Source organism: Salmo salar, chromosome 22 (assembly GCF_965601325.2).
Source record: "Salmo salar chromosome 22, fSalSal1, whole genome shotgun sequence".
NCBI classification, from domain to species: Eukaryota; Metazoa; Chordata; class Actinopteri; order Salmoniformes; family Salmonidae; genus Salmo; species Salmo salar.
The window spans coordinates 34,755,033-34,779,951 of NC_138312.1; the positions used below are offsets into that span (position 1 = coordinate 34,755,033).

The 24,919-nt window shown below is 41.8% G+C and overlaps 1 protein-coding gene across 2 annotated transcripts in view; it reads left to right on the top strand.

Annotated features, from left to right (window-relative positions):
- Positions 1 to 8,408: 8,408 nt before the first annotated feature.
- LOC106583304 (RNA-binding motif, single-stranded-interacting protein 2) overlaps positions 8,409 to 24,919 on the top strand; it is a 60,630-nt gene continuing 44,119 nt past the window's right edge. Inside the window, exon 1 of one of the 2 annotated variants that reach the window (XM_045705116.2) lies at positions 8,409 to 8,573. In XM_045705116.2, the coding sequence (XP_045561072.1) occupies positions 8,502 to 8,573 (72 nt within the window). In that variant the 5' untranslated portion in view covers positions 8,409 to 8,501. The remainder of the gene's footprint in view (positions 8,574 to 24,919) is intronic. The other variant, XM_014167343.3, reaches the window with a different exon arrangement.

The following is a 24,919-nucleotide window of genomic DNA, read 5'->3' on the forward strand; positions in this document are numbered from 1 at the left end:
ACTCCCTGTCTCTGCCAGTCTGTCCCTGCATATCTGTCCCCAACTCTGCTGTCTGTGTGCCATCTGTTGCCTGCTCTGCCTAATGACATCATTGTGAAACATTTCCATTAGAATTTCATTTCTTTCTTATGAACATTTTATCAACTAGTCTTTGAGATATTAGGCTACTAGGGTTCTTACTTTGTGTTTTGGTGTACTGAAAAATACTCTGATGTCCGTCTTTTATTTTTCTGCCATTTTTCTACCTGGCTGGCTGGCTGGCTGGCTGGTTGGCTACACACACACACACAGTGTGTAGGTTATTTACAGTAGGAGATGGGTTTCTATCATCTTATCTTTTATCATTCTATTTGGGCTTCGATCTAAAAGGTAGCTAGCAAATGTGAAACGGATTAAAATGACAAGAGTTGACAGCTGTATGAGTTCACCATTTACCCAACATATGCTGCAACCTTTTGTAATTTTAATAGTTTGTTTCATATTGGCTGTCTTCCAACAATAGCTGAATTTGCAAAGCTAGCGAGCACCAATTCCGTTTCAGTGGTGTTTGCTATAATCTTTGCTACCCGGGTTAAATAAAGGTGAAATAAAATAAATAAATAAAAGTTCCCTTGCGACAATTTAGCTTTTGCAACGAGACCATTAAATATATTTAAGACAATGGTAGAAGAGAGTGTAGTTCTGTTCAGTTTGGACTTCAGTTTATTTGAGAACTTGTTCTCAACTTGCCTACCTGGTTAAATAAAGGTGAAATAAATAAAATAAAATATCGCTAACCTTATCACAGGGACTTTGAAGCACTAACTTACATCATCTGCGTGCTGATCTTGGAATAAATTGACGATAGCATAGATTCCATCTTTGACGAGGCCACATAAATGGAATAGGTACTAGCTAGCTTAATTGTTAATATTTGCGCGCTAGCTCTGAATATACAGCTAGTGTGTGTGCGCGATTGACTGGATTGACCTCACGTCAGTTACGTTCATTGAGTGCCTTTCAGACAGTGGATACGACCCCTCTGTTACCTTGCCAACTAAGGAACTGGCAGTGGATCAAACCATTGTGAGGCAAAGGGTGGGGGGGGGTCGCAATCTTTTGAAACTTAAAAACGCGCTATTAAGTGTCTATAATCAGCACAATTGCTTTCATTGCGTATTATTAATATTATTTAAATTACATAGTTATATTTCAGTGATATATTGGGGGGGACAAATCATATTTTTCCAGGATGGGGGGGTCGTGTCCCCCCCGTCCCCCCCGGGATTTCCGCCCCTGAGTGATCATAATATACCGCTCAAAAAAATAAAGGGAACACTTAAACAACACATCCTAGATCTGAATGAAAGAAATAATCTTATTAAATACTTTTTTCTTTACATAGTTGAATGTGCTGACAACAAAATCACACAAAAATAATCAATGGAAATCCAATTTATCAACCCATGGAGGTCTGGATTTGGAGTCACACTCAAAATTAAAGTGGAAAACCACACTACAGGCGAATCCAACTTTGATGTAATGTTCTTAAAACAAGTCAAAATGAGGCTCAGTAGTGTGTGTGGCCTCCACGTGCCTGTATGACCTCCCTACAACGCCTGGGCATGCTCCTGATGAGGTGGCGGATGGTCTCCTGAGGGATCTCCTCCCAGACCTAGACTAAAGCATCCGCCAACTCCTGGACAGTCTGTGGTGCAACGTGGCGTTGGTGGATGGAGCGAGACATGATGTCCCAGATGTGCTCAATTGGATTCAGGTCTGGGGAACGGGCGGGCCAGTCCATAGCATCAATGCCTTCCTCTTGCAGGAACTGCTGACACACGCCAGCCACATGAGGTCTAGCATTGTCTTGCATTAGGAGGAACCCAGGGCCAACAGCACCAGCATATGGTCTCACAAGGGGTCTGAGGATCTCATCTCGGTACCTAATCGCAGCCAGGCTACCTCTGGCGAGCACATGGAGGGCTGTGCGGCCCCCCAAAGAAATGCCACCCCACACCATGACTGGCCCACCGCCAAACCGGTCATGCTGGAGGATGTTGCAGGCAGCAGAACGTTCTCCACGGCATCTCCAGACTGTCACGTCTGTCACGTGCTCAGTGTGAACCTGCTTTCATCTGTGAATAGCACAGGGCGCCAGTGGCGAATTTGCCAATCTTGGTGTTCTCTGGCAAATGCCAAACGTCCTGCACGGTGTTGGGCTGTAAGCACAACCCCCACCTGTGGACGTCGGGCCCTCATACCACCCTCATGGAGTCTGTTTCTGACCGTTTGAGCAGACACATGCACATTTGTGGCTTGCTGGAGGTCATTTTGCAGGGCTCTCGCAGTGCTCCTCCTGCTCCTCCTTGCACAAAGGCGGAGGTAGCGGTCCTGCTGCTGGGTTGTTGCCCTCCTCCGGCCTCCTCCACGTCTCCTGATGTACTGGCCTGTCTCCTGGTAGCGCCTCCATGCTCTGGACACTACGCTGACAGACACAGCAAACCTTCTTGCCACAGCTCGCATTGATGTGCCATCCTGGATGAGCTGCACTACCTGAGCCACTTGTGTGGGTTGTAGACTCCATGTCATGCTACCACTAGAGTGAAAGCACCGCCAGCATTCAAAAGTGACCAAAACATCAGCCAGGAAGCATAGGAACTGAGAAGTGGTCTGTGGTCCCCACCTGCAGAACCACTGCTTTATTGGGGGTGTCTTGCTAATTGCCTATAATTTCCACCTGTTGTCTATTCCATTTGCACAACAGCATTTGACATTTATTGTCAATCAGTGTTACTTCCTAAGTGGACAGTTTGATTTCACAGAAGTGTGATTGACTTGGAGTTACATTGTGTTGTTTAAGTGTTCCCTTTATTTTTTTGAGCAGTGTATAATAGCCATATCGAAGAAAAACAAGATTCCAAAGACTGGACCTAAAATTGTGTATAAGCGATCATACAATAGGTTTTACAATGATTCCCATGTCAAAGATGTGAATAATATTTGTTGGTCTCATGTATGTAATGAGGAACATGTCACGACTACTGCCGAAGGTAGTTCCTCTCCCTGTTCGGGTGGCGCTCGGCGGTCGTCGTCACCGGCCTACTAGCTGCCATCGATCCCCTTTTCGTTTTTCTGTTAGTCATGTCTTTACTAGTTACACCTGTGTTCTGTTAGTTAATTAGTGATATTATTTAAGCCCGCCTCTCCACCTGTTCTGTGTGCGGGCTTGTTACGTGTTTTCACTGTGTTCGTGTTGTGTATCGTGTTGGACTTTGGATTTGTTACGCCCTGTTGTGTTTGGGCATTTTTCCTCTTTTGTGGTACTTATTAAATATATATATATAATATATATATATATATATTGTACCAAACATTTTTCTGCCTCCTGCGCCTGACTCCACACCCACGACGTCCAAGCGTTACAGAACAACCTGACGATGCACTTGAAGTGTTTATGAAATTGCTTTATCCGGTTACTGATAGGCCTGCGCCCATCAAGAAACTGACTGTTAGAACTGCCAAATCCCCATGGATAGATGATGAATTGGAAAACTGTATGGCTGAGAGTGATGAGGCAAAGGGAATAGCAAATAAGTCTGAGAACACAGCAGATTGGCAAACATACAGTAAACTGAGAAATCATGTAACTTAACAAAAAGAAGAAGAAACTAAACCATGGAACAAAGATACATGATATAAAGAATGATAGTAAAAAACTCTGGAGTACCTTAAATGAAATTCTACGCAAAAAAGCTAAGCTCCATCCTTCATTGAGACAGATGGGTTGTTCATTAGTGGGGGTGTGGGTCAGCTGTTTGTTCACCCGCACCCACCCGCAAATGCTAATAACCCATCCGCAACCACCCGACTATATGTGATGAAGTGAAAATCTGAGGCCTGCACCCAACCCTATCCTGCAAATCTAGAAAATGCAGTATAGGCTAAAGTAAAAGACAGCAGAACGATTTTTTGACAGGGGGTGCAGGATTTTTTTGTTGCTGCCTGATTTAGATATGTCTCTCTTTTGTCATTATATGTTGCCCTAGAAGACTAAATAAACCCTTGCTCAACAGAATATGTCAAGGTTGTGCGGTACTGGTACAAAGTCAGTTGCAGGAGAGCAGTGAGTTGTGATCAGGCACACTTTATTTGGCAGAGGCATAAAAGACAGACGTAATTGCGTCCAAAAACCTCCTGCCACAGGTAAAAGTAAACAAGCGCGAAAACACTCACAAATATACAAATGTATGACAAATACATACAACGGGTCAAAATACGATACCCGGGGGAAAACCAGTCTAGCGCATCACACTAAACACGTAACACAACAATTCCACACAAAGACATGGGGGGGGAACAGAAGAATAAATACATGCAGTGTGATTAGAGAATGTAAGCCAGGTGTGCAGGGAACAAGACAAAACAAATAGAACGATGAAAAGGTTGAGCGGCGATGGCGAGAAAGCCGGTGACGTTGACCGCCGAACGACGCCTGAACAAGGAGAGGAGCCGACTTCGGCGGAAGTCGTGACAGAATAATGTAATAGATCGATAGAATGAGAGCTTTAATTTACTTGACATCTGTAAGTTTTCTCTGTCATCTTTTGCGGAGTGAAGACATTTAGGGACTGGGGAGAAAATACAATAAAGCAACAACAACAAAAAACTGAAAAGATTTTCTGTGCAAAATGTCTGAATGACATCAGTTTGACCGGTTGTAAGGAAAAAGAAAGCTGTGAAAACGACCCAATATGTTTCTGATGAGATTTCAGTTGGGCTTCCATGCATATTTTATGTGGTTGAAGTACTATCAGCTTTTATGATGAAGACAGCACCTCTACAGATGGCATCTAACTGAGCAGTGCATTCTCTGAAGATGCAGAAAGAAATAAACCATATTTGTCCACTCCTTTTCTCAAGTCCAAATGTTGTGTATCATTTTACTGCAAGAAATGCTTAATTCTGCAGGAGTTATTATTATGGCTATGTGAGAAGTTATAGACCTTCAGTCAGTGTCCAGATTTCAGTTTCCACTTAACCCATCTAAACAGTAGGCTACAGTTCCCTTGACATGCCATGGGCCTGTTTGAAGTCCCATCTTGTGACTGTCGAATTTGTACAGCACCTCACAAGGCCTCCCGGACTGGCGCAGTGGTCTAAGGCACTGTATCTCAGTGCTAGAGGCATCACTACAGACCCAGGTTTGATTCCAGGCTGTATCACAACCGGTTGTAATTGGGATTCCCATAGGGTGGCACACAATTCGTCTGGGTTTGGCCGGTGTAGGCGGTCATAGTAAATAAGCATTTGTTCTTAATTAACTGACTTGCCTAGTTAAATAAAGGTAAACTACACATAGCCAGCACTGCTTTTATCACTTCACCAAATATTTTCCAAACATTACTTTTCTGGGTATCTGTTCTCTTTATTGTCAACTCTGCTTTCGCAACTTTTGTATTATTTAATTAAACTTCGACAATGTCCATTTTGCCTCTGTGGCTTCCCAATGCCCATTCCCAGAAGCATTATTTGGCGATTGGCTGTGTTGGTTATTTGGCGCACGTACAGTTAAGCCCTAAAGCTTAGGCTTATGCATCAATGTAGCCTATATGAATTGCACAAGAATGATACATTTATGGATTTTTAAAGTTATTGTTTCTCTTTATTTAATGTCCCTAAACCCGTCCGGCCCGCAGATATAACCGTGGGAACTGAGGGTTATGAGTCAACCAGCACATTACTATTGTTCATAACAAAATCCTTCAATATTGCCAACCACATGAATCCCTTTTTTATTGACAAGATTAGCAAACTTAGGCATGACATCCAAACAACAAACCCTGAGCCTTCATGTCCATGTATAACTGTCACGTCCTGACCATAGTAAGATGTTATTTTCTGTGGTAGAGTAGGTCAGGGCATGACAGGGGGTGTTGTGTTTTTTTCTATGTTTTGTATATCTATGTATAGGTTCTAGTTTTCTATTTCTATGTTGTTTTTTGGGTGGATGATCTCCAATTAGAGGCAGCTGGTTCTCGTTGTCTCTAATTGGAGATCATACTTAAGTAGGGTTTTTTTTTCCCATCTGTGTTTGTGGGTAGTTGTCTTCTGTTTAGTTTTCTGTACCTGACAGAACTGTGCGCTTTCGTTTTCTCTTTGTTATTTTTTCTTTAGTGTTCTGAGTTAAAATAAATATTCATCATGACTAATCAACACGCTGTGAGCAATCAACACGCTGTGCTTTGGTCCCCTCTCTACGACAGCCGTTACAATAATGGACCAAATAATGAAAGACATGCACTGTAATGCACTGTACGCTGATGAGACTCAACTGTATACAAAACAGCTATGACAGTAAAATAAATAACTGGCACCCTTAACATAGAGCTCCAGTCAGTTTTACAATGGGTAACTAGCAGTAGGCTGGTGCTAAATATCTCAAACTAAAAACATTGTTTTTGGGACATATCACTCACTCAACCTTAAACGTCATCTAGATCTATTACTGAATAATGTGGCGATTGAGCAAGCTGAGGAGACTGCTGGGTGTAACCCTGGATAGCAAGCTGTCGTGGTCAAACCATATAGACTCAATGGTTGCTAAATGAGGAAGAAGTCAATCCATGATAAGGTGTTGCTCAACTTTCTTCACATCTAAATCCACCAGGCAGGTTCTACAGGCCCTAGTTTTGTCGCACCTGGACTACTGCCTTGTTGTGTGGTCATGTGTGGCAAAGAAGGACATAGGAAAACTGCACTTGGTCCAGAACAGAGCAGCAGGTATTGCACTTGGATGTACATGGAGAGTGAATGTCAGTGGTTTGCATGTCAGTCTCTCCTGGCTCAAAGTTGAGAAGAGATTGACTGCTCACTATTGGTCTTTGTGCGAGGTGTTGATGGATTAAAGGTACCAAACTGTCTGTTCAAGCAGTTAGCACACAGTTCGGATACTCATCAGTACCACACAAGACATTTAGCCTCTTCACAGTCCCCAGTTCCAGAACAAAGTCTGGGAAACACAGTATTAAATAAAGTCATGACTAAATGGAACTTTTCCACCCCAGGAAACTCAAGCTAGCAATAAAAATAGATTAAAAACGAACAGATAAAAGAACACCTTATGGCACGACGAGGACTGTGAAGAGATAGACATTTGTATACAGTTTGTATTTGTATTTTGCATTGTATTGTATTATGTAGTGTTATGTATATTATGCATTGTATGTATTTTATTTGTTGTGTTTTGTTTCCTGTTTGGACCCCAGAATCCTTATAAAATACTAAATAATACAAATGTATCTCTCACTTGTGCACACACTTTCATAAACACACACACATACACATATACACTATACAAACACACAGACAATACTTGGGCACCTTAGATGTAATCAGTTTGGATTTACGAGCAAAACACTGGGATAGGAGGGGGTTTCTTAGCAACGGGCCTGTTGCTGTCCAAACAATGTTAGCATCGTCAAAACGACTGGCTGTGCCAGACCGGGGTTTTGCTGAGTGCAACAATGTCACTTGTGTTGTGAGTCCCTGTCTGCAGCCAGTCAGTGGTATGCTCCAACCCAACAGCTGTCAGGCAGACAGACAGCCTACATCTCTGAGACACAGACACAGTGACACACTCTCGCTCACACACACTAGGCTATGCATGCACTCATACACACATGCAAGCATATTTTTTAAAAGGGGTGTTATACTGAGACCAATGTCTCTTTTACAGATGAGCCCTGAATTACATAAATTACATAAAATACACACATGAAAATATAAATACAAAATGCAAGCAGGAAGAACAACACGGTCATAAAAAAACATATTCATCAGTAATAAGGTCCCTAATCAGCTTTCTGAATTGCCTGAGATAATCAGCCCAAGATAATTGCCACGGCTACGGGAAGATGGTGCTGTATTATTCTTCTCTGCTCTGCTGACCAGCATTTTGCACTAATTTGGTAGGATTAAAAAATATATATATTATACTTTTTTTCTCTGATTTAGCCATCCCCATCCCATACTTAGCCCTAAACTATATTTTCAGTTTTTATTTTACCTTTATTTAACTAGGCAAGTCGGTTAAGAACAAATTCTTATTTTCAATGACAGCCTAGGAACAGTGGGTTAACTGCCTTGTTTGGGGTAGAATGACAGATTTGTACCTTGTCTGCTCGGGGATTCGATCTTGCAACCTTCCAGTTACTAGTCCAACGCTCTAACCACTAGGCAACCTGCCGCCCCAACATAGCAATTGCTTCCCCAACATAGCCCTACAGTCTTTATGTTTCGTTCATTCAGTAACCGTTCCATCTTATGTTTCGTTTATCAGTAACCGTTCCATAGACTGTTGATATTGGCGCGCTAGGACCCAGACGTGTGAAAAAGCACCGCTTGGCCGCGACAGCAGCATTGGCGGCAGCGGGACTTGCATCGCTCCCAAGCTTCCCGAGCTGCTGACGTCAGCTGGCAGCCTGGGCTGTACTCGCCGCACTGGACATAGCGCCGAGAAAATGCTGCTCTCTGTACCGCCAAGGGCAGATATCAATCCATACATCGGCTATAACAGCAGAAACAGCAAAAAGGTAAACCCATTCAGGATTTTCTGTTTTTCTTGCGCTCTCGGTCACCCAGTAGGGCATTACGCCACTGTATCAGTTGCGACAGAAACCTATGTAGAGCATGACAGTAGCTTATACAGTGTCCTTGAAAAACAAAGTCTACAAAATAAACTTAAGTCTTTGTAGAGAAAATTGCTGCTCACTATTTTGCACCCCCACAGTGGTATGTGTAAAAACGGCTATTCGATGGTCTGGGCATATATGCATCCTTAATATGCATTTTTTATTTCCTATATGGGAGTTACACCATAGAGAGAAAGGATGTCGATAGGATTATGATCAGTCAGAAAAAGTCAATAGTGGATACAAACTTTTATGAGTAACTGTACCGTATTGGGACAGTGTTGAGCGAATGTGCATAAATGTGAATCCCGAATAGGTGGGGGCGGGGAGAAGAAGAGGGAGAAGGATAATGTGTTATTCAGTGTAGCCTTAACTGATTTCAGTCTCATTTTCAGCATGGTTGTCAATGAACAGTGATATATCAATAGTGTAAAATCAAGTATCTATTGTCTACGCAGCCGCGTTAGTTTGGCAAAGTATTTTTCATTTTTTTTTTAATGAAAGGCACAGTTGCCCCACCCCTTGAAAAACCCCACCATTGTGACGATGCTTACTTTTCCCATACTATGAATAGCCAAACAACACTTATATTACATTTATAATACTGAGTCGTTGTAGCCAACAATAATCAATCTGCAATTGAAACGCTACAAATCATGTCAGGGTTTGACATTATGAACCGTTGTAATATAAAATATATACATTGTACCACGAATGCAAGAGTGAAAATGTGTTTTATAGCCTAACTATTAACTAGATATTACAATGTTGTTACAACATACAGCACCAGTCAGAAGTTTGGACACACCTACTCATTCAAGGGTTTTTCTTTATTTTTACTATTTTGTACATTGTAGAATAATAGTGAAGACATCAAAACTATGAAATAACACATATGGAATCATGTATTAACCAAAAAAGTGTTAAACAAATCAAAATATATTTGAGATTCTTCAAAGTAGCCACCCTTTTCCTTGATGACAGCTTTGCACACTCTTGGCATTCTCTCAACCAGGTTCACCTGGAATGTTTTTCCAACTTGAAGGAGTTCTCACATATGCTGAGCACTTGTTGGCTGCTTTTCCTTTACTCTGAGGTCCAACTGATCCCAAACCATCTCAATTGGGTTGAGTTCAAGTGATTGTGGAGGCCAGGTCATCTGATGCAGCACTTCATCACTCTCCTTCTTGGTCAAATAGCCCTACTAGCATAAATGTTGCGTTCAAAAGAAACACAATACAAGATCAAAGCCAAAGCTATTGGGTTCTATTAATGCAACACCTAAAATATTTGATAAATGATGCTGTAGTCAGAATCGTTTCATTACAAATAGGCGAGAGAGAAATGCAATCATGTGTTTTAATAGTTGTTCTGATGAAGTGACAGGTCACCATCATTTACAGCATTTTAGTCTCTCTCTGGAATATGAATGTAGCCTATGCCTACATTAGAGCTATGCAATTAATATTAATATTAATGTCTTGACATGATTTCAAATGGAACTTGATATTGTAAGGTGTTTTATTTAACTTAACTAAATTACGATTAAGATGTACAGTGGGGTCTGAAATTATTGACAACCTTGATAAAGATGAGCAATAATGACTTACTGAAATAAATAATTCAAATACTGAGCTATATTGTATGCAAAACAAATTGGGAAATTATATTATTTTATACTAATACAATTGCACAGAGAACAAGATTTTGTTTAACAACTAATATTTTTCTTTCTAAAAAAGGTAGGGGTCAAAATTATTGACACCCCTCAAGATTCTTATAAATAAAATAGTCAAAAGTTTAGTGTTTAGTCCCATATTCCTAGCACACAATGACTACATCAAGCTTGTGACTCTACAAGCTTGTTGGATGCATTTGCAGTTTGTTTTGGTTGTGTTTCAGATTATTTTGTGCCCAATAGAAATTAATGGTAAATAATGTATTGTGTCATTTTGGAGTCACTTTTATTGTAAATAAGAATAGAATATGTTTCTAAACACTTCTACATTAATGTGGATGTTACCATGATTACGGATTATCCTGAATGAATAGTAAATCATTGAGAGTGAGAAAGTTACAGAGGGTCAAAGATCATACCCCCAAGACACGCTAATCTCCCTGTTATTGGTAATGGTAAAGAGGTTAGCATGTCTTGGGAGTATGATCTTTGATACAAATTGTTTTATTGTATTATTTTGAGCATGCGATATAACTGAGTATTTAAATTATTTTAGTTATTGCTCATCTTTATCAAGGGTGTCAAGCATTTCGGACCCCACTGTATCTCCTCAGCTTTTCAAATTCTGCACATTTCAGGGTTGGTTATGTGGCTCTTGGATGCTTTTACACATAGTCTTTTTACTGTAAAAACTAGTGATGCGCCGATATGACATTTTTGGCCGATACTGATATCTGATATTTTCCTTGCCAACAAAAAAAAACGATACCGATAACCGATATAAAAAAAAATGTTGCGGCCTTTTAAGCATTCTAGTACAGTTAAATAGTTAACACACACACATGGACTAAGGCACTGCATTTCACTACAGCCCCTGGTTCAAATCCAGGCTATATCACATCCGGCCGTGATTGGGAGTCCCATAGGGCGGCGCACAATTGGCCCAGCGTCGTCTGGATTTGGCAGGGGTAGGCTGGCATTGTAAATAAGAATTTGTTCTTAACTGACTTGTCTAGTTTAATAAAGGTTACACACATACACCACACTGACCAAAACGTTATTTTGTTGGCATTTCCGTATGTCCCCATTACCAGTAAAACATAATCAAAACCTTTTTCTTTCACTTACTTGCTGTGCTGTTTCATTGTTCATTTTTTCAGTCGTTTCATTCTCAACCAGAATTTCTTTGGAACGCCGTTTGGGTCTTTGCGTGTCAAAGAAAATACACGTAAAATAACACTATTTGATGTTTCAAATAACACTATTTGACGTGTCAGCACTATAAGACGTGTCAAATAAGCTTGTTGACCAATCAGGACCTGAATATGACTGCACGTCACATAATAAATTACGCGTTCATCCATTTTTTTACGTAGTTATTACATATAGATTACACTATCACTCGTATTTCATATGTCACAACGATTCATCGATACGTATGCTATGATGCTGGTAAAGTTGTCTCGTGCACCAACTGTGCTGGTCATAAAAAAAAAGCCAGCTAGCTCATGGATGCAAACAATGTTCTTCCCCCAAAACATAGCAACACGACATAATCTGTTTTAGTAGCTATAGTTAGCTAGCTAACTATATAGCTGGGTGTCATCATCAAAAATAACCCTAATTTATAAGACAGTTCTTATTTGATTAATGGTGGTAGGACCCATCTATGTGAAGCTAGCCACAATAAGGATTAGCCACAAGAGTGGACTTTGCGGTTAGCCTTCAAAATAAAAGTATGTCATTGACAGTGAATCAAATAAATACAAATAGTAGAATTATCCCATAATTGAATAGATCATGCTAAACGAGGTTGGAATGTTGTTATATAAAATCAACAAAAGACAATAATTTGTTCATTTGACAAAAATCTGTTGAAATCTCACTGGATGTATTATACTTTAGAATTGAATTGGGGGCATACTTATTTCACTGTACAGACTTACCTATGGATTGTGGATCAATGACATTGGCTATCAGTCTACTCAGTGACACTCAGAGAGCATTAGCATCGTAGCTCTTATTGCAAGACTCTGAAACAACTGTGAATTGAGCCACATTTATTGTCAACCTATGTGTATTGAACACTATTCCCGAGGAAAAACAATACTGCGTGGATGTTTTGGAGTCTGATAACTCTGAGGAGGACGTTGAGAAAAAATATATTTGGTATTGAGTAGACTGGTACCCCATTTCATTGATCCCCAATCCTTAGGTAAAGCTGTACAGTGAAATAGGAATGTCAATACAGACAACAGGCTGACTGGGGAGGTGATTTCACACAGTCACAGTCCCGCGATAAGAGCTACAATGCTAATATTTGTGTAAACTGTTCACAGTTATGTTTTGTGGGTGTCAACGAGTAGACTGATAGCCCATTTCATTGCTTCACATTCTAACCTTGTTTAACATTATCCAGTCTAAATATGGCATGATTCCACCAATTGTAACCTTCTGCATCATTTTCAAATAGTTACTTTTATTATGAAGGCAAACTGCAAATTCCACTATTGTGCCTAATCCTTATTGTGGCTAGCTTCACAACACATAACCCGGTCTGGTCGAGCATCAGTAGCCAGATGAAGCTAGCTGGCTGCTTATAACATTAGCTTTGGGCAACAGGGTTAAGTAGCTGGCTAGTTATTTATTTTCATGAACTGAAGTTCAATTTCAATAGGCAAACAACAAGTGGCAACCTAGCTAATACTTACTCACAAGGATTCCTAAATCATTGCTAAGAATAATGCAAATGACTGCAGTTTTTACTGGTCATTGTTTTCAGGCTGGTTATATTGGTGCTAGCTTATTATTATTATTTTAAGCGTCAAATATTGTTATTTGATGTGTATCTTTTTGGACACGCAAAAACCCAAACGACGTTCCATAGTATATATGTCTTGAAGCTAATAGCAGTCACGCTATTACTGTGTAACTCCGGTAGGGCAACATCTGAAAAATAGTGCACTTGGTAATGTCTACCGGTGCTCGACAAGGTCGACGAAAGCCAACATCATCCACGACAGAGAATGGTTGATTGTCAAGGGCAATGAATTCCATTAACTCGGCATTAATGGATTTTGCCTTTGAGTTGCCTCGCTGAAATTTTCTTACTCTTTTTAAATGACTGCTCGACTTGTTGACTGCTCAAACCACACAGCAGACATTGTGTGGGCTAGTTTAGGAGTGCTGTGTTGCACGTGTAGCGCAACATTTTACGTGGTGTGATTACGTCATGTACCTACGTTATATAGGTATGCACGTCAGCTTTGACATCGGTTTTGCACATTGGCGTTAAACTAGACATCAAATCAAATCAAACTTTATTTGCCACATGCACTGAATACAACAAGTGTAGACTTTACCGTGAAATGCTTAGTTACAAGCCCTTAACCAACAGTGCAGTTCAAGAAGAAGAAATTGTTTACCAAGTAGGCTAAAATAAAAGTAGTAATAAAAAGTAGCACAATAAGAATAACAATATCGAGGCTATATACAGGGGCACTGGTACCGAGTCAGTGTGCAGGAGTACAGGCTAGTTGAGGTAATCTGTACATGTAGGTGGGGGCAAAGTGACTATACATAGGTAACAAACAAACAGAGAGTAGCAGCAGTGTACAAGGTGGGGGGGGTCAATGTAAATTGGCCTGTGGCGATTTTTATGAATTGTTCAGCAGTCTTATGGCTTGGGGGTAGAAGTTGTTGAGGAGCCTTTTGGTCCTAGACTTGCTGCTCCAGTACCGCTTGCCGTGCGGTAGCAGAGAAAACAGTCTATAACTTGGGTGGCTGGAGTCTCTGACAATTTTATGGCCTTTCCTCAGACACCGCCTATTATATACAGTTGAATTCGGAAGTTTACATACACCTTAGCCAAGTACAGTTAAACTCAGTTTTTCACAATTCTTGACATTTAATCCTAGTAAAAATTCCCTGTGTTAGGTCAGTTAGGATCATCACTTTATTTTAAGACTGTGAAATGTCAGAATAAATGTAGAGAGAATGATTTATTTCAGCTTTTATTTCTTTCATCACATTCCCAATGGGTCAGAAGTTTACATACACTCAATTAGTATTTGGTAGCATTGCATTTAAATTGTTTAACTTGGGTCAAACGTTTCAGGTAGCCTTCCCCAAAACTTCCCACAATAAGTTGGGTGAATTTTGGCCCATTCCTCTTGACAGAGCTTGTGTAACTGAGTCAGGTTTGTAGGCCTCCTTGCTCACACACACTTTTTCAGTTCTGCCCACATATTTTCTATAGGATTGAGGTCAGGGCTTTGTGACGGCCACTCCAATACCTTGACTTTGTTGTCCTTAAGCCTTTTTGCCACAACTTTGGAAGTATGCTTGGGGTCATTGCCAATTTGGAAGACCCATTTGCGACCAAGCCTTACTTTCCTGACTGATGTCTTCGAGATGTTGCTTCAATATATCCACATAATTTCCCTGCACCAGTCCCTCCTGCAGCAAAGCACCCCCACAACATGATGCTGCCACCCCTGTGCTTCACGGTTGGGATGGTGTACTTCGGCTTGCAAGCCTCCCCCTTTTTCCTCCAAACATAACGATGGTCATTATGGCCAAACAGTACTATTTTTGTTTTATCAGACCAGAGGACATTTCTCCAAAAAGTACGATCTTTGTCCCAATGTGCAACTGCAGACTGTAGTCTGGCTTTTTTTATGGCGGTTCTTGGAGGAGAGGCTTCTTCCTACGCTTAGCGGCCTTTCAGGTTATCTCGATATAGGACTCGTTTTACTGTGGTTATAGATACTTTTGTACCTGTTTCCTCCAGCATCATCACAAGGTTCTTTGCTGTTGTTCTAGGATTGATTTGCACTTCTCGCACCAAAGTAAGTCATCTCATTTTACATTTTACACGTCTCCTTCCTGAGCGGTATGATGGCTGCGTTGTCCCATGGTGTTTATACTTGCGCACTATTATTTGTACAGATGAACTTGGTACCTTCAGGCGTTTGGAAATTACTCCCAAGGATGAACCAGACTTGTGGAGGTCTACAATTTCTTTCTGAGGTCTTGGCTGATTTCTTTTGATTTTCCCATGATGTCAAGCAAAGAGGCACTGGGTTTGAAGGTTGGCCTTGAAATACATCCACAGGTACACCTCCAAATGAATCGAATGATGTCAATTAGCATGTTCATATTCTGGAATTTTCCAAGCTGTTTAAAGGCACAACTTAGTGTATGTAAACTTCTGACCCACTGGAATTGTGATACAGTGAATTATAAGTGAAATAATCTTTCTGTAAACAATTGTTGGAAACATTACTTGTATCAGGCACAAAGTAGATATCCTAGCCGACTTGCCAAACTATAGTTTGTTAACAAGAGATTTGTGGAGTGGTTGAAAAGCGAGTTTTAATGACTCCAACCTAAGAGTATGTAAACTTCCGACTTCAATTGTAGGTCCTGGATGGCAGGAAGCTTGGCCCCAGTGATGTACTGGGCCGTTCGCACTACCCTCTGTAGCGACTTATGGTCAGATGCCCAGCAGTTTCTATACCAGGAGGTGATGCAACCGGTCAGGATGCTCTTGATGGTGCAGCTGTAGAACCGTTTGAGGATCTGGGGGCCAATGCCAAATCTTTTCAGTCTCCTGAGGTTTTGTTATGCCCTCTTCATGACTGTCTTGGTATGTTTGGACCATGATAGTTTGTTAGTGATGTGGAGACCAAGGAACTTGAAACTCTCGACCCACTCCACTACTGCCCTGTCGATGTTAATGGGGGCCTGTTCGGTCCGCCTTTTCCTGTAGTCCACGATCAGCTCCTTTGTCTTGCTCACATTGAGGGAGAGGTTGTTGTCCTGGCACCACACTGCCAGTTCTCTGACCTCCCTATAGGCCATCTCATCGTTTTTGGTGATCAGGCCTACCACTGTTGTGTCGTCAGCAAACTTAATGATGGTGTTGGAGTCGTGTTTGGCCACATGATCGTGAGTGAACAGGGAATACAGGAGGGGACTAAGTATACACCCCTGAGGGGCCCCAGTGTTAAGGATCAGCATGGCAGATGTGTTGTTGCCCACTCTTACCACCTGGGGGCGGCCCGTCAGCAAGTCCAGGATCCAGTTGCAAGGTTAGGTGTTAAGTCCCAGAGTCCTTAGCTTAGTGATGAGCTTCGTGGTCACTATGGTGTTGAAGGCTGAGCTGTAGTCAATGAGCAGCATTCTCACATAGGTGTTCCTTTTGTCCAGGTGAGAAAGGGCAGTGTGGAGTGCGATTGAGATTGCGTCATCTGTGGATCTGTTGGGGCGATATGCGAATTGGAGTGGGTCTAGGGTGTCCGGGAGGATGCTGTTGATGTGAGCCATGACCAGCCTTTCAAAGCACTTCATTGCTACCACGTGGCGGTAACCATTTAGGCAGGTTACCTTTGCTTCCTTGGGCACAGGGACTATGGTGGTCTGCTTGAAACATGTGGGTATTACAGACTTGGTCAGGGAGAGGTTGAAAATGTCAGTGAAGACACTTGACAGTTAGTCCGCGCATGCTTTGAGTACACGTCCTGGTAATCCGTCTGGCCCAGCGGCTTTGTGAATGTTGACCTGAAGCGAGCATAAAAGGCATTTAGCTCGTCTGGTAGGCTCGCGTCACTGGGCAGCTCACGCCTGGGTTTCCCTTTGTAGTCCGTAATAGTTTTCAAGCCCTGCCACATTGGGCCGATACCGATGTTGGCATTTTTAGCTAATATCTGCCGATTCTAATGTGTTCACTGATTTAAAGTGCATCCCTAGTAAAAGCACAACACAACAGGGAAAACTCACATTATTGAATTACTGATTTTATATGAATATTTTTGCAGTGTATAATGTGGCCTGTCTGTCATTCATTTGCCTGTGTTGCTTGCGTGCCAAAAGGTATTTGAGTAGTTTTTGACATCCCCTCCAAGCTTCTCTGTCCTGTTGTGCAGGTCTGTCTGTGGCTGTTGTGCTTACCTTTCCTCTATGAGAGCCTGAGGTAATTTGTATAGCTTGAAGGAGGAGGTTGTGGAGAGAGAGAGATGTTTACTGTTCATTTCAAATAATTTTTTGTTTATGTTGTTTTGTGTCTTCTCACTTTTGTTTATTGTTTATTTCACTTGCTTTGGCAATGCAAACACGTTTCCCATGCCAATAAAGCCCCTTTGAATTGAACTGAAAAAGAGAGAGAGAGATGCAGGACAGAATGAATACCACAGACTGTGATGATGCTAATTTTAGCAGTGCGTTGTCATGTTTTGACAGTGTCTTTCATTTATAGACAATCATGTCTGCTGCATCATTGCACTAAAACTGAAAGAACTAATATGTTCAGTTATCATACAATTGGCATAATTTTGTTACTGGAGTAAGAGTATTGTGATTGAGAGATTAAGTGATTGAGTTTCCCCTTCTGGACATTCTTAATGGTTCTGTTTGTCAGGAACCCATAGCACTGTCGTGATACTGGAGAACCAATGGGCAGTGTTAGAAATGGGGGGGGACCAAGGGAATTGAACCCGTGTGAACCATTGTGTATGTCAAATATATTATGATACATTTATTGAGAGATGGAATATAATGATGAGAACAAGCCATGAGCACTTCAAGGAGAAGAGAAAAAGTATTTATTCAGTGACAGTTTAAGTTCATTGATGTTGAGATTTGAAAAATAATGACGTAGAGAGAGAGGTGTTTCCCTTGTTCTTATCCCTATTGTTTATTGTCTATTGCGTTTGCTTTGACAATGTAAACATAAGTTTCCCATGCCAACAAAGCCCTTTGAATTGAATTGAATTGAAAATTGATAGCGAGAGAGAGAGAGAGAGAGAGAGAGAGAGAGAGAGAGAGAGAGAGAGAGAGAGAATGGGTAGTTGACACTTTGCATTACTTTTTTTACATATTCTCAGCACAGACAGATTTCTGTTCCCTGTACTTCATTAATACAGAGGTAGGAAGAATGCTGACACACCCACACACACAGTGTCGTGGACCTGGAGTTCACTAAGATGTCAAGTTCTCATGTGGAGAGATTTCTTACATATCATCCTCCCTCTATTCCTCTCTACTTTCCCATCCTTCTCCCTCACTCTCTCTCCGGCTCTCTCTTTTGCTTCTCTATCTCACTCTCTCTCTCCCTTCTCCCTTTCTTTCTCTCTCTCTCCCCCTCTTTCTCTCGTTCTCTACCTCTCTACCTGTCTGACGTTCCTGTATACCTGAGCGTCCAGCAGGAGTATATAAAAGACAAAGACAAAATAAAGGGTGTGCTGAGCTGAGGGGTGAAAAAAGAGCCCGTTGTGTGTGTGAGGTGATTAGCCAACCAGATGGCACCAGGGGTTTGGTTACTGTGGTGCCTCCAGATTCATCCACTCCTCCTCCCCTGCCTGCACTACTACCTAAATTCTTCTCCCAAATAAATATAATTAATGGTCAATTTGTTTTGGTCCTGTCCTGAATTTCCTGGTGGAAAATACAAAACGAGGATGCAGGTTAATCCAAAACCAAGGATCGAATGAGTTTATTCTGTTCTTTTGTATGTGCACATTTGCGTATTTCACAACCAAATTTCGTACTCAAATAATGTGACCGAATGATGATAGAATGGAAGTTGTCATTTTCAAGGCAAGGGTTAATACTGTGTATGCTGGTGTTAAGTGCTAAAACCTGTGATAAAATAAAGTATACAGAAGTCATGTTGCCTTGTCTTTGTAAGAAGACACCTTTCAGTATATACACATGGAGAAATTCTTAAGGTTATTTCTTTACGGTCTCATTTCAAGTGACTAAGTAAAAAAAAATAATATATATATATATATATATATATATATATGACTAAGTATTAGAACGCAACGTGAAAATAAACTTTAGCATAAGTATTTTGAGGGAAAGATCTGTGTGTTTCATCCTAAGATCCCCTGAGGAGGCCTGGTGGATGTGAGGCCCTGCATGCCTTTCCTTTGAATTTATCTATTTCATACTTTCACTTTCAACCCACCTAAACCTTTGAAATATCATCAACATTAAAGGATACTATCCCTAATGCAAACCAGGGCACTTATTTCCAGTTCAGTTTTGGCTTTCAAGTTTCTTTCTTTGATGCAGAGAGATCTGAGTTGGGTAGACATTTTGGAATCTAAAACAATATGCTCAACACAACAACAGGTGTTTGTTCGTATGTCTGAACTGCTCACTGTTGTGTCTCTTGTCCTGACCAGTTTGCCTTCATCCATAAAGTAATTGATTTTACTGCATGTGTAACTGGTGTGAAATGGCTACGTAGTTATGGTGCGCGCTAGTTGTGTTTCAATCAGTGACGTCACTCCCTCTGAGACCTTGAAGTAGTTGTTTCCCTTTCTCTGCAAGGGCCGCTGCTTTTGTGGAGTGATAGGTAATGATGCTTCGTGGGAGGCAGGTGTTGATGTATTCAGAGGGTCCCTGGTCCGAGCCCAGGTTGGGGCAAGGACAGGGATGGAAGACAAACTGTTACATTGATGCTGTTGACCTGGATCACTCAGTTGGGCTCTGCCCAGCTGCTGGGGTTGTTGCGGAGAAGGAAGTAGTGGTGGCTATTCAGCATGATAAATGTCCATCGGGGGCAGGGTAGATGTCTGTTGGGGGGTTCTAATGGGGGAGCAGCAGGGGTTATAGAAGCGGGGATAACTGGCCGTGGCTCGGGTGGCTGAGGTCCCTGATGATTTTCTTGGCCTTCCTGCGACACCTGGTGTTGTAGTAGGTGTCCTGGAGGGCAGGCAGTAGGCACCCAATGGTACTTTCGGCTGAGCGTGTGGATATGCCGTACCAGGCTGTGATGCAGCTCGACAGTATGCTCTTGATGATGCTCCGGAGAACACTGTGAAGGCCCTCGGGGACAGGCCAAATTTCTTCAACATCCTGAAGTTGAAGAGTCGCTGTCGTGCCTTCTTCACCACGGATTCCGTCTGGTTTGACCATTTTAGCTCCTAGGAGATGTGTACGCCGAGGAACTTGACATTTTTGACCGTCTCCACAGCGGCTCCGTTGATGAAGATGGGGGCGTGCTCAACCTGGTTCCTCCTGATGTCTACAATCAGCTCCTTTGTTTTGCTGACGTTGAGTGAGTGATAGGTAACGATGCTTCTTGAGTGACTGTTGTCGATGTTGGCAGAGGGTCCCTGGTTTGAGCCCAGGTTGGGGCAAGGATAGGGACTGAAGTGATTCTGTTTCACATGCACATAGATTCTTAGCAAATGTAGCCTAACCAAATCATCAAAATAATATTGAAGCTTAGTTATATAGTGCATTCGGAAACTATTCAGACCCCTTCCCTTTTTCTACATTTTGTTTTACGTTACAGCTTTCGATCTACAGTCGTGGCCAAAAATGTTGAGAATGACACAAATATTAATTTCCACAAAGTCTGCTGCTTCAGTGTCTTTAGATATTTTTGTCAGATGTTACTATGGAATATAATTACAAGCATTTCATAAGTGTCAAAGGCATTTATTGACAATTACATGAAGTTGATGCAGAGTCAATATTTGCAGTGTTGACCCTTCTATTTCACGACCTCTGTAATCCACCCTGGCATGCTGTCAATTAACTTCTGGGCCACATCCTAACTGATGGCAGCCCATTCTTGCATAATCAATGCTTGGAGTTTGTCAGAATTTGTGGGTTTTTGTTTGTCCACCCGCCTCTTGAGGATTGACCACAAGTTCTCAATGGGATTAAGGTCTGGGGAGTTTCCTGGCCATGGACCCAAAATATTGATGTTTTGTTCCCCTGAGCCACTTAGTTATCACTTTTGCCTTATGGCAAGGTGCTCCATCATGCTGGAAAAGGCATTGTTCGTCACCAAACTGTTCCTGGATGGTTGGGAGAAGTTGTTCTCGTAGGATGTGTTGGTACCATTCTTTATTCATGGCTGTGTTCTTAGGCAAAATTGTGAGTGAGCCCACTCCCTTGGCTGAGAAGCAACCCCATGCATGAATGGTCTCAGGATGCTTTACAGTTTGCATGACACAGGACTGATGGTAGCGCTCACCTTGTCTTCTCCGGACAAGCTTATTTCGGGATGCCCCAAACAATCGGAAAGGGGATTCATCAGAGAAAATGACTTTACCCCAGTCCTCAGCAGTCCAATCCCTGTACCTTTTGCAGAATATCAGTCTGTCCCTGATGTTTTTTCTGGAGAGAAGTGGCTTCTTTGCTGCCCTTCTTGACACCAGGCCTTCCTCCAAAAGTCTTCGCCTCACTGTGCGTGCAGATGCACTCACACCTGCCTGCTGCCATTCCTGAGCAAGCTCTGTACTGGTGGTGCCCTGATCCCGCAGCTGAATCAACTTTAGGAGATGGTCCTGGCGCTTACTGGACTTTCTTGGGCGCCCTGAAGCCTTCTTCACAACAATTGAACCGCTCTCCTTGAAGTTCTTGATGATCCGATAAATGGTTGATTTAGTTGCAATCTTACTGGCAGCAATATCCTTGCCTGTGAAACCCTTTTTGTGCAAAGCAATGATGACGGCACGTGTTTCCTTGCAGGTAACCATGATTGACAGAGGAAGAACAATGATTCCAAGCACCACCCTCCTTTTGAAGCTTCCAGTCTGTTATTCAAACTCAATCAGCATGACAGAGTGATCTCCAGCCTTGTCCTCATCAACACTCACATCTGTGTTAACGAGAGAATCACTGACATGATGTCAGCTGGTCCTTTTGTGGCAGTGGAAATGTTTTTTGGGGATTCAGTTCATTTGCATGGCAAAGAGGGACTTTGCAATTAATTGCAATTCATCTGATCACTCTTCATAATATTCTGGAGTATATGCAAACTGCCATCATACAAACTGAGGCAGCAGACTTTGTGAAAATTAATATTTGTATCATTCTCAAAACTTTTGGCCACGACTGTACACACAAAACCCCATAATGACTAAGCGAAAACAGGGGTTTAGAAATGTGTGCAGATTTATTAAATATAAAAACAGAAATACCTTATTTACATAGGTATTCAGACCCTTTGTGATGAGACTAGAAATTGAGCTCAGGTGCATCCGTTTTCCATTGATCATCCTTGAGATGTTTCATCAACTTGATTGGAGTCCACCTATGGTACATTGACTTGATTGGACTTGATTTAAGGTTCCATAGTTGACAGTGCATGTCAGACAATAACCAAGCCATGAGGTCCAAGGAATTGTCCGTAGAGCTCTAAGATAAGATTGTGTCGAGGCACAGATCTGGGAAGGGTAACAAAAAACTTCTGCAGCATCGAAGGTCCCCAAGAACACAGTGGACTCCATCATTCTTAAATGGAAGAAATTTGGAACCACCAAGACTCCTCCTAGAGCTGGCCGCACGGCCAAACTGAGCAATTGGGGGCTGAAGTGCCTTGGTCAGGGAGGTGACCAAGAACCAGGTGGTCACTCTGACAGAGCTCTAGAGTTCTTCTGTGGAGATGGGAGAACCTTCCAGAAGGACAACCATCTCTGCAGCACTCCACCAATCAGGCCTTTACGGTAGAGTGGCCAGACGGAAGCCACTACTCAGTAAATGGCACATGACACCTTGCTTGGAGTTTGCTGAAAGGCACCTAATGGACTCAGACCATGAGGAACAAGATGGAACTCTTTGGCCTGAATGCCAAGGCTGTAATCGCTGCCAAAGTTGCTTCAACAATGTACTGAGTATAGGGTTTGAATACTTATGTCAATGTGATATTTCTAAAAACCTGTTTTTGTTTTGTCATCATGAGGTTTTGTGTGTAGATTGATGAGGAAAAAAACGATTTAATCCATTTTAGAATAAGGCTGTAACGTAACAAAATGTGGAAAAGTCAAGGGGTCTGAATACTTTCCATATGCACTGTACAGTACAATACCCCATAATGACAAAGCAAAAACAGGTTTTTAGACATTTTTGCCCCCCCCCCAAAAAAAAAACGGAAATATCACATTTACGTACGTATTCAGGTCCCTTTACTAAAAACCTGTTTTTGAATTGTCATTATGGGTTATTGTGTGTAGGTTGATGAGAATTGTATGTAGAAATGATGAGATAATACAAATAAACAAAAACATTTAGAATAAGGCTGTAACATAACAAAATGTGGAAAAAGTGAAGGGGTCTGAATACTTTCCGAATGCACTGTAATTCAAGTAAACATTCCCTCTTTGGATTTTCTCATAAATAGACCATTGCAGTATGTCATTTTAAGATAATGCATGATTTTTGTTTTGTTTTTGAGGTTAACATAAATACAATTACATTGTTATAAACATGCATTTACTGTCTTCGCCGTGATATCAAATACTTCTTATTTCAACATGCAGAAATGTAACATAGATGCCTGGTTCTATACTTTTCTGATACATTGTGCTTTAGAAAGAAACATTTTCATTCTGTTTCAGCAGAAATGTATGCCTAAAATGACACCTTTCTATCTATTTCCTTCTGTTTTCCCCTCCAGTCCTGCTAACATCTATATTTAGTATCTCTGCCAGTAAATCTTCTGTTGGGTGTCTGTGCTTTGTTACAGACTTGGTATATCTGGGCTGTGTTAGATTGTCTCCTTTGTATGCCCTGTATAAAGTCACGTAAAGAAACATGTACAAACCTTTTGTCCCCCAGGGGCCTTCTCAAACATGGATACATTGCTATTTACAGCTACACCAACTACCAGGGGACATTATCAGACACTACACCTTTATGCATTGTAAGCTGGGCAGGTGTAGTAAATGGGTGGGATAGGTGCAGTAAGTTCTACTGGTGTAGTGGATGGGTGGGATAGGTGCAGTAAGTTCTACTGGTGTAGTGGATGGGTGGGATAGGTGCAATAAGTTCTACTGGTGTAGTGGATGGGTGGGACAGGTGTAGTAAGTTCTACTGGTGTAGTGGATGGGTGGGATAGGTGCAGTAAGTTCTACTGGTGTAGTGGATGGGTGGGATAGGTGCAGTAAGTTCTACTGGTGTAGTGGATGGGTGGGACAGGTGCAGTAAGTTCTACTGGTGTAGTGGATGCGTGGGATAGGTGCAGTAAGTTCTACTGGTGTAGTGGATGGGTGGGACAGGTGCAGTAAGTTCTACTGGTGTAGTGGATGGGTGGGATAGGTGCAGTAAGTTCTACTGGTGTAGTGGATGGGTGGGATAGGTGCAGTAAGTTATATTGGTGTAGTGGATGGGTGGGACAGGTGCAGTAAGTTCTACTGGTGTAGTGGATGGGTGGGATAGGTGCATTAAGTTCTATTGGTGTAGTGGATGGGTGGGACAGGTGCAGTAAGTTCTACTGGTGTAGTGGATGGGTGGGATAGGTGCAGTAAGTTCTACTGGTGTAGTGGATGGGTGGGACAGGTGAAGTAAGTTCTACTGGTGTAGTGGATGGGTGGGATAGGTGCAGTAAGTCAGTGAGTAAGATAAACTCTGCTGGTGTAGTGCCTTGACACTGGATCAACTTGGCCGGTGCAGTCTCCTTTGTCCCATTGGCTCTGCTCCCACTGTATGTTTATCTAGCTCTCTGTCATTGTTTAATGCGACAGACTTTGAAAATGGTCTCTCCCTTCATTGCCAATCGCATGAGTAGTCCAAGGAAGAGAGAGAGAAAGAGAGAGAGTCCTTG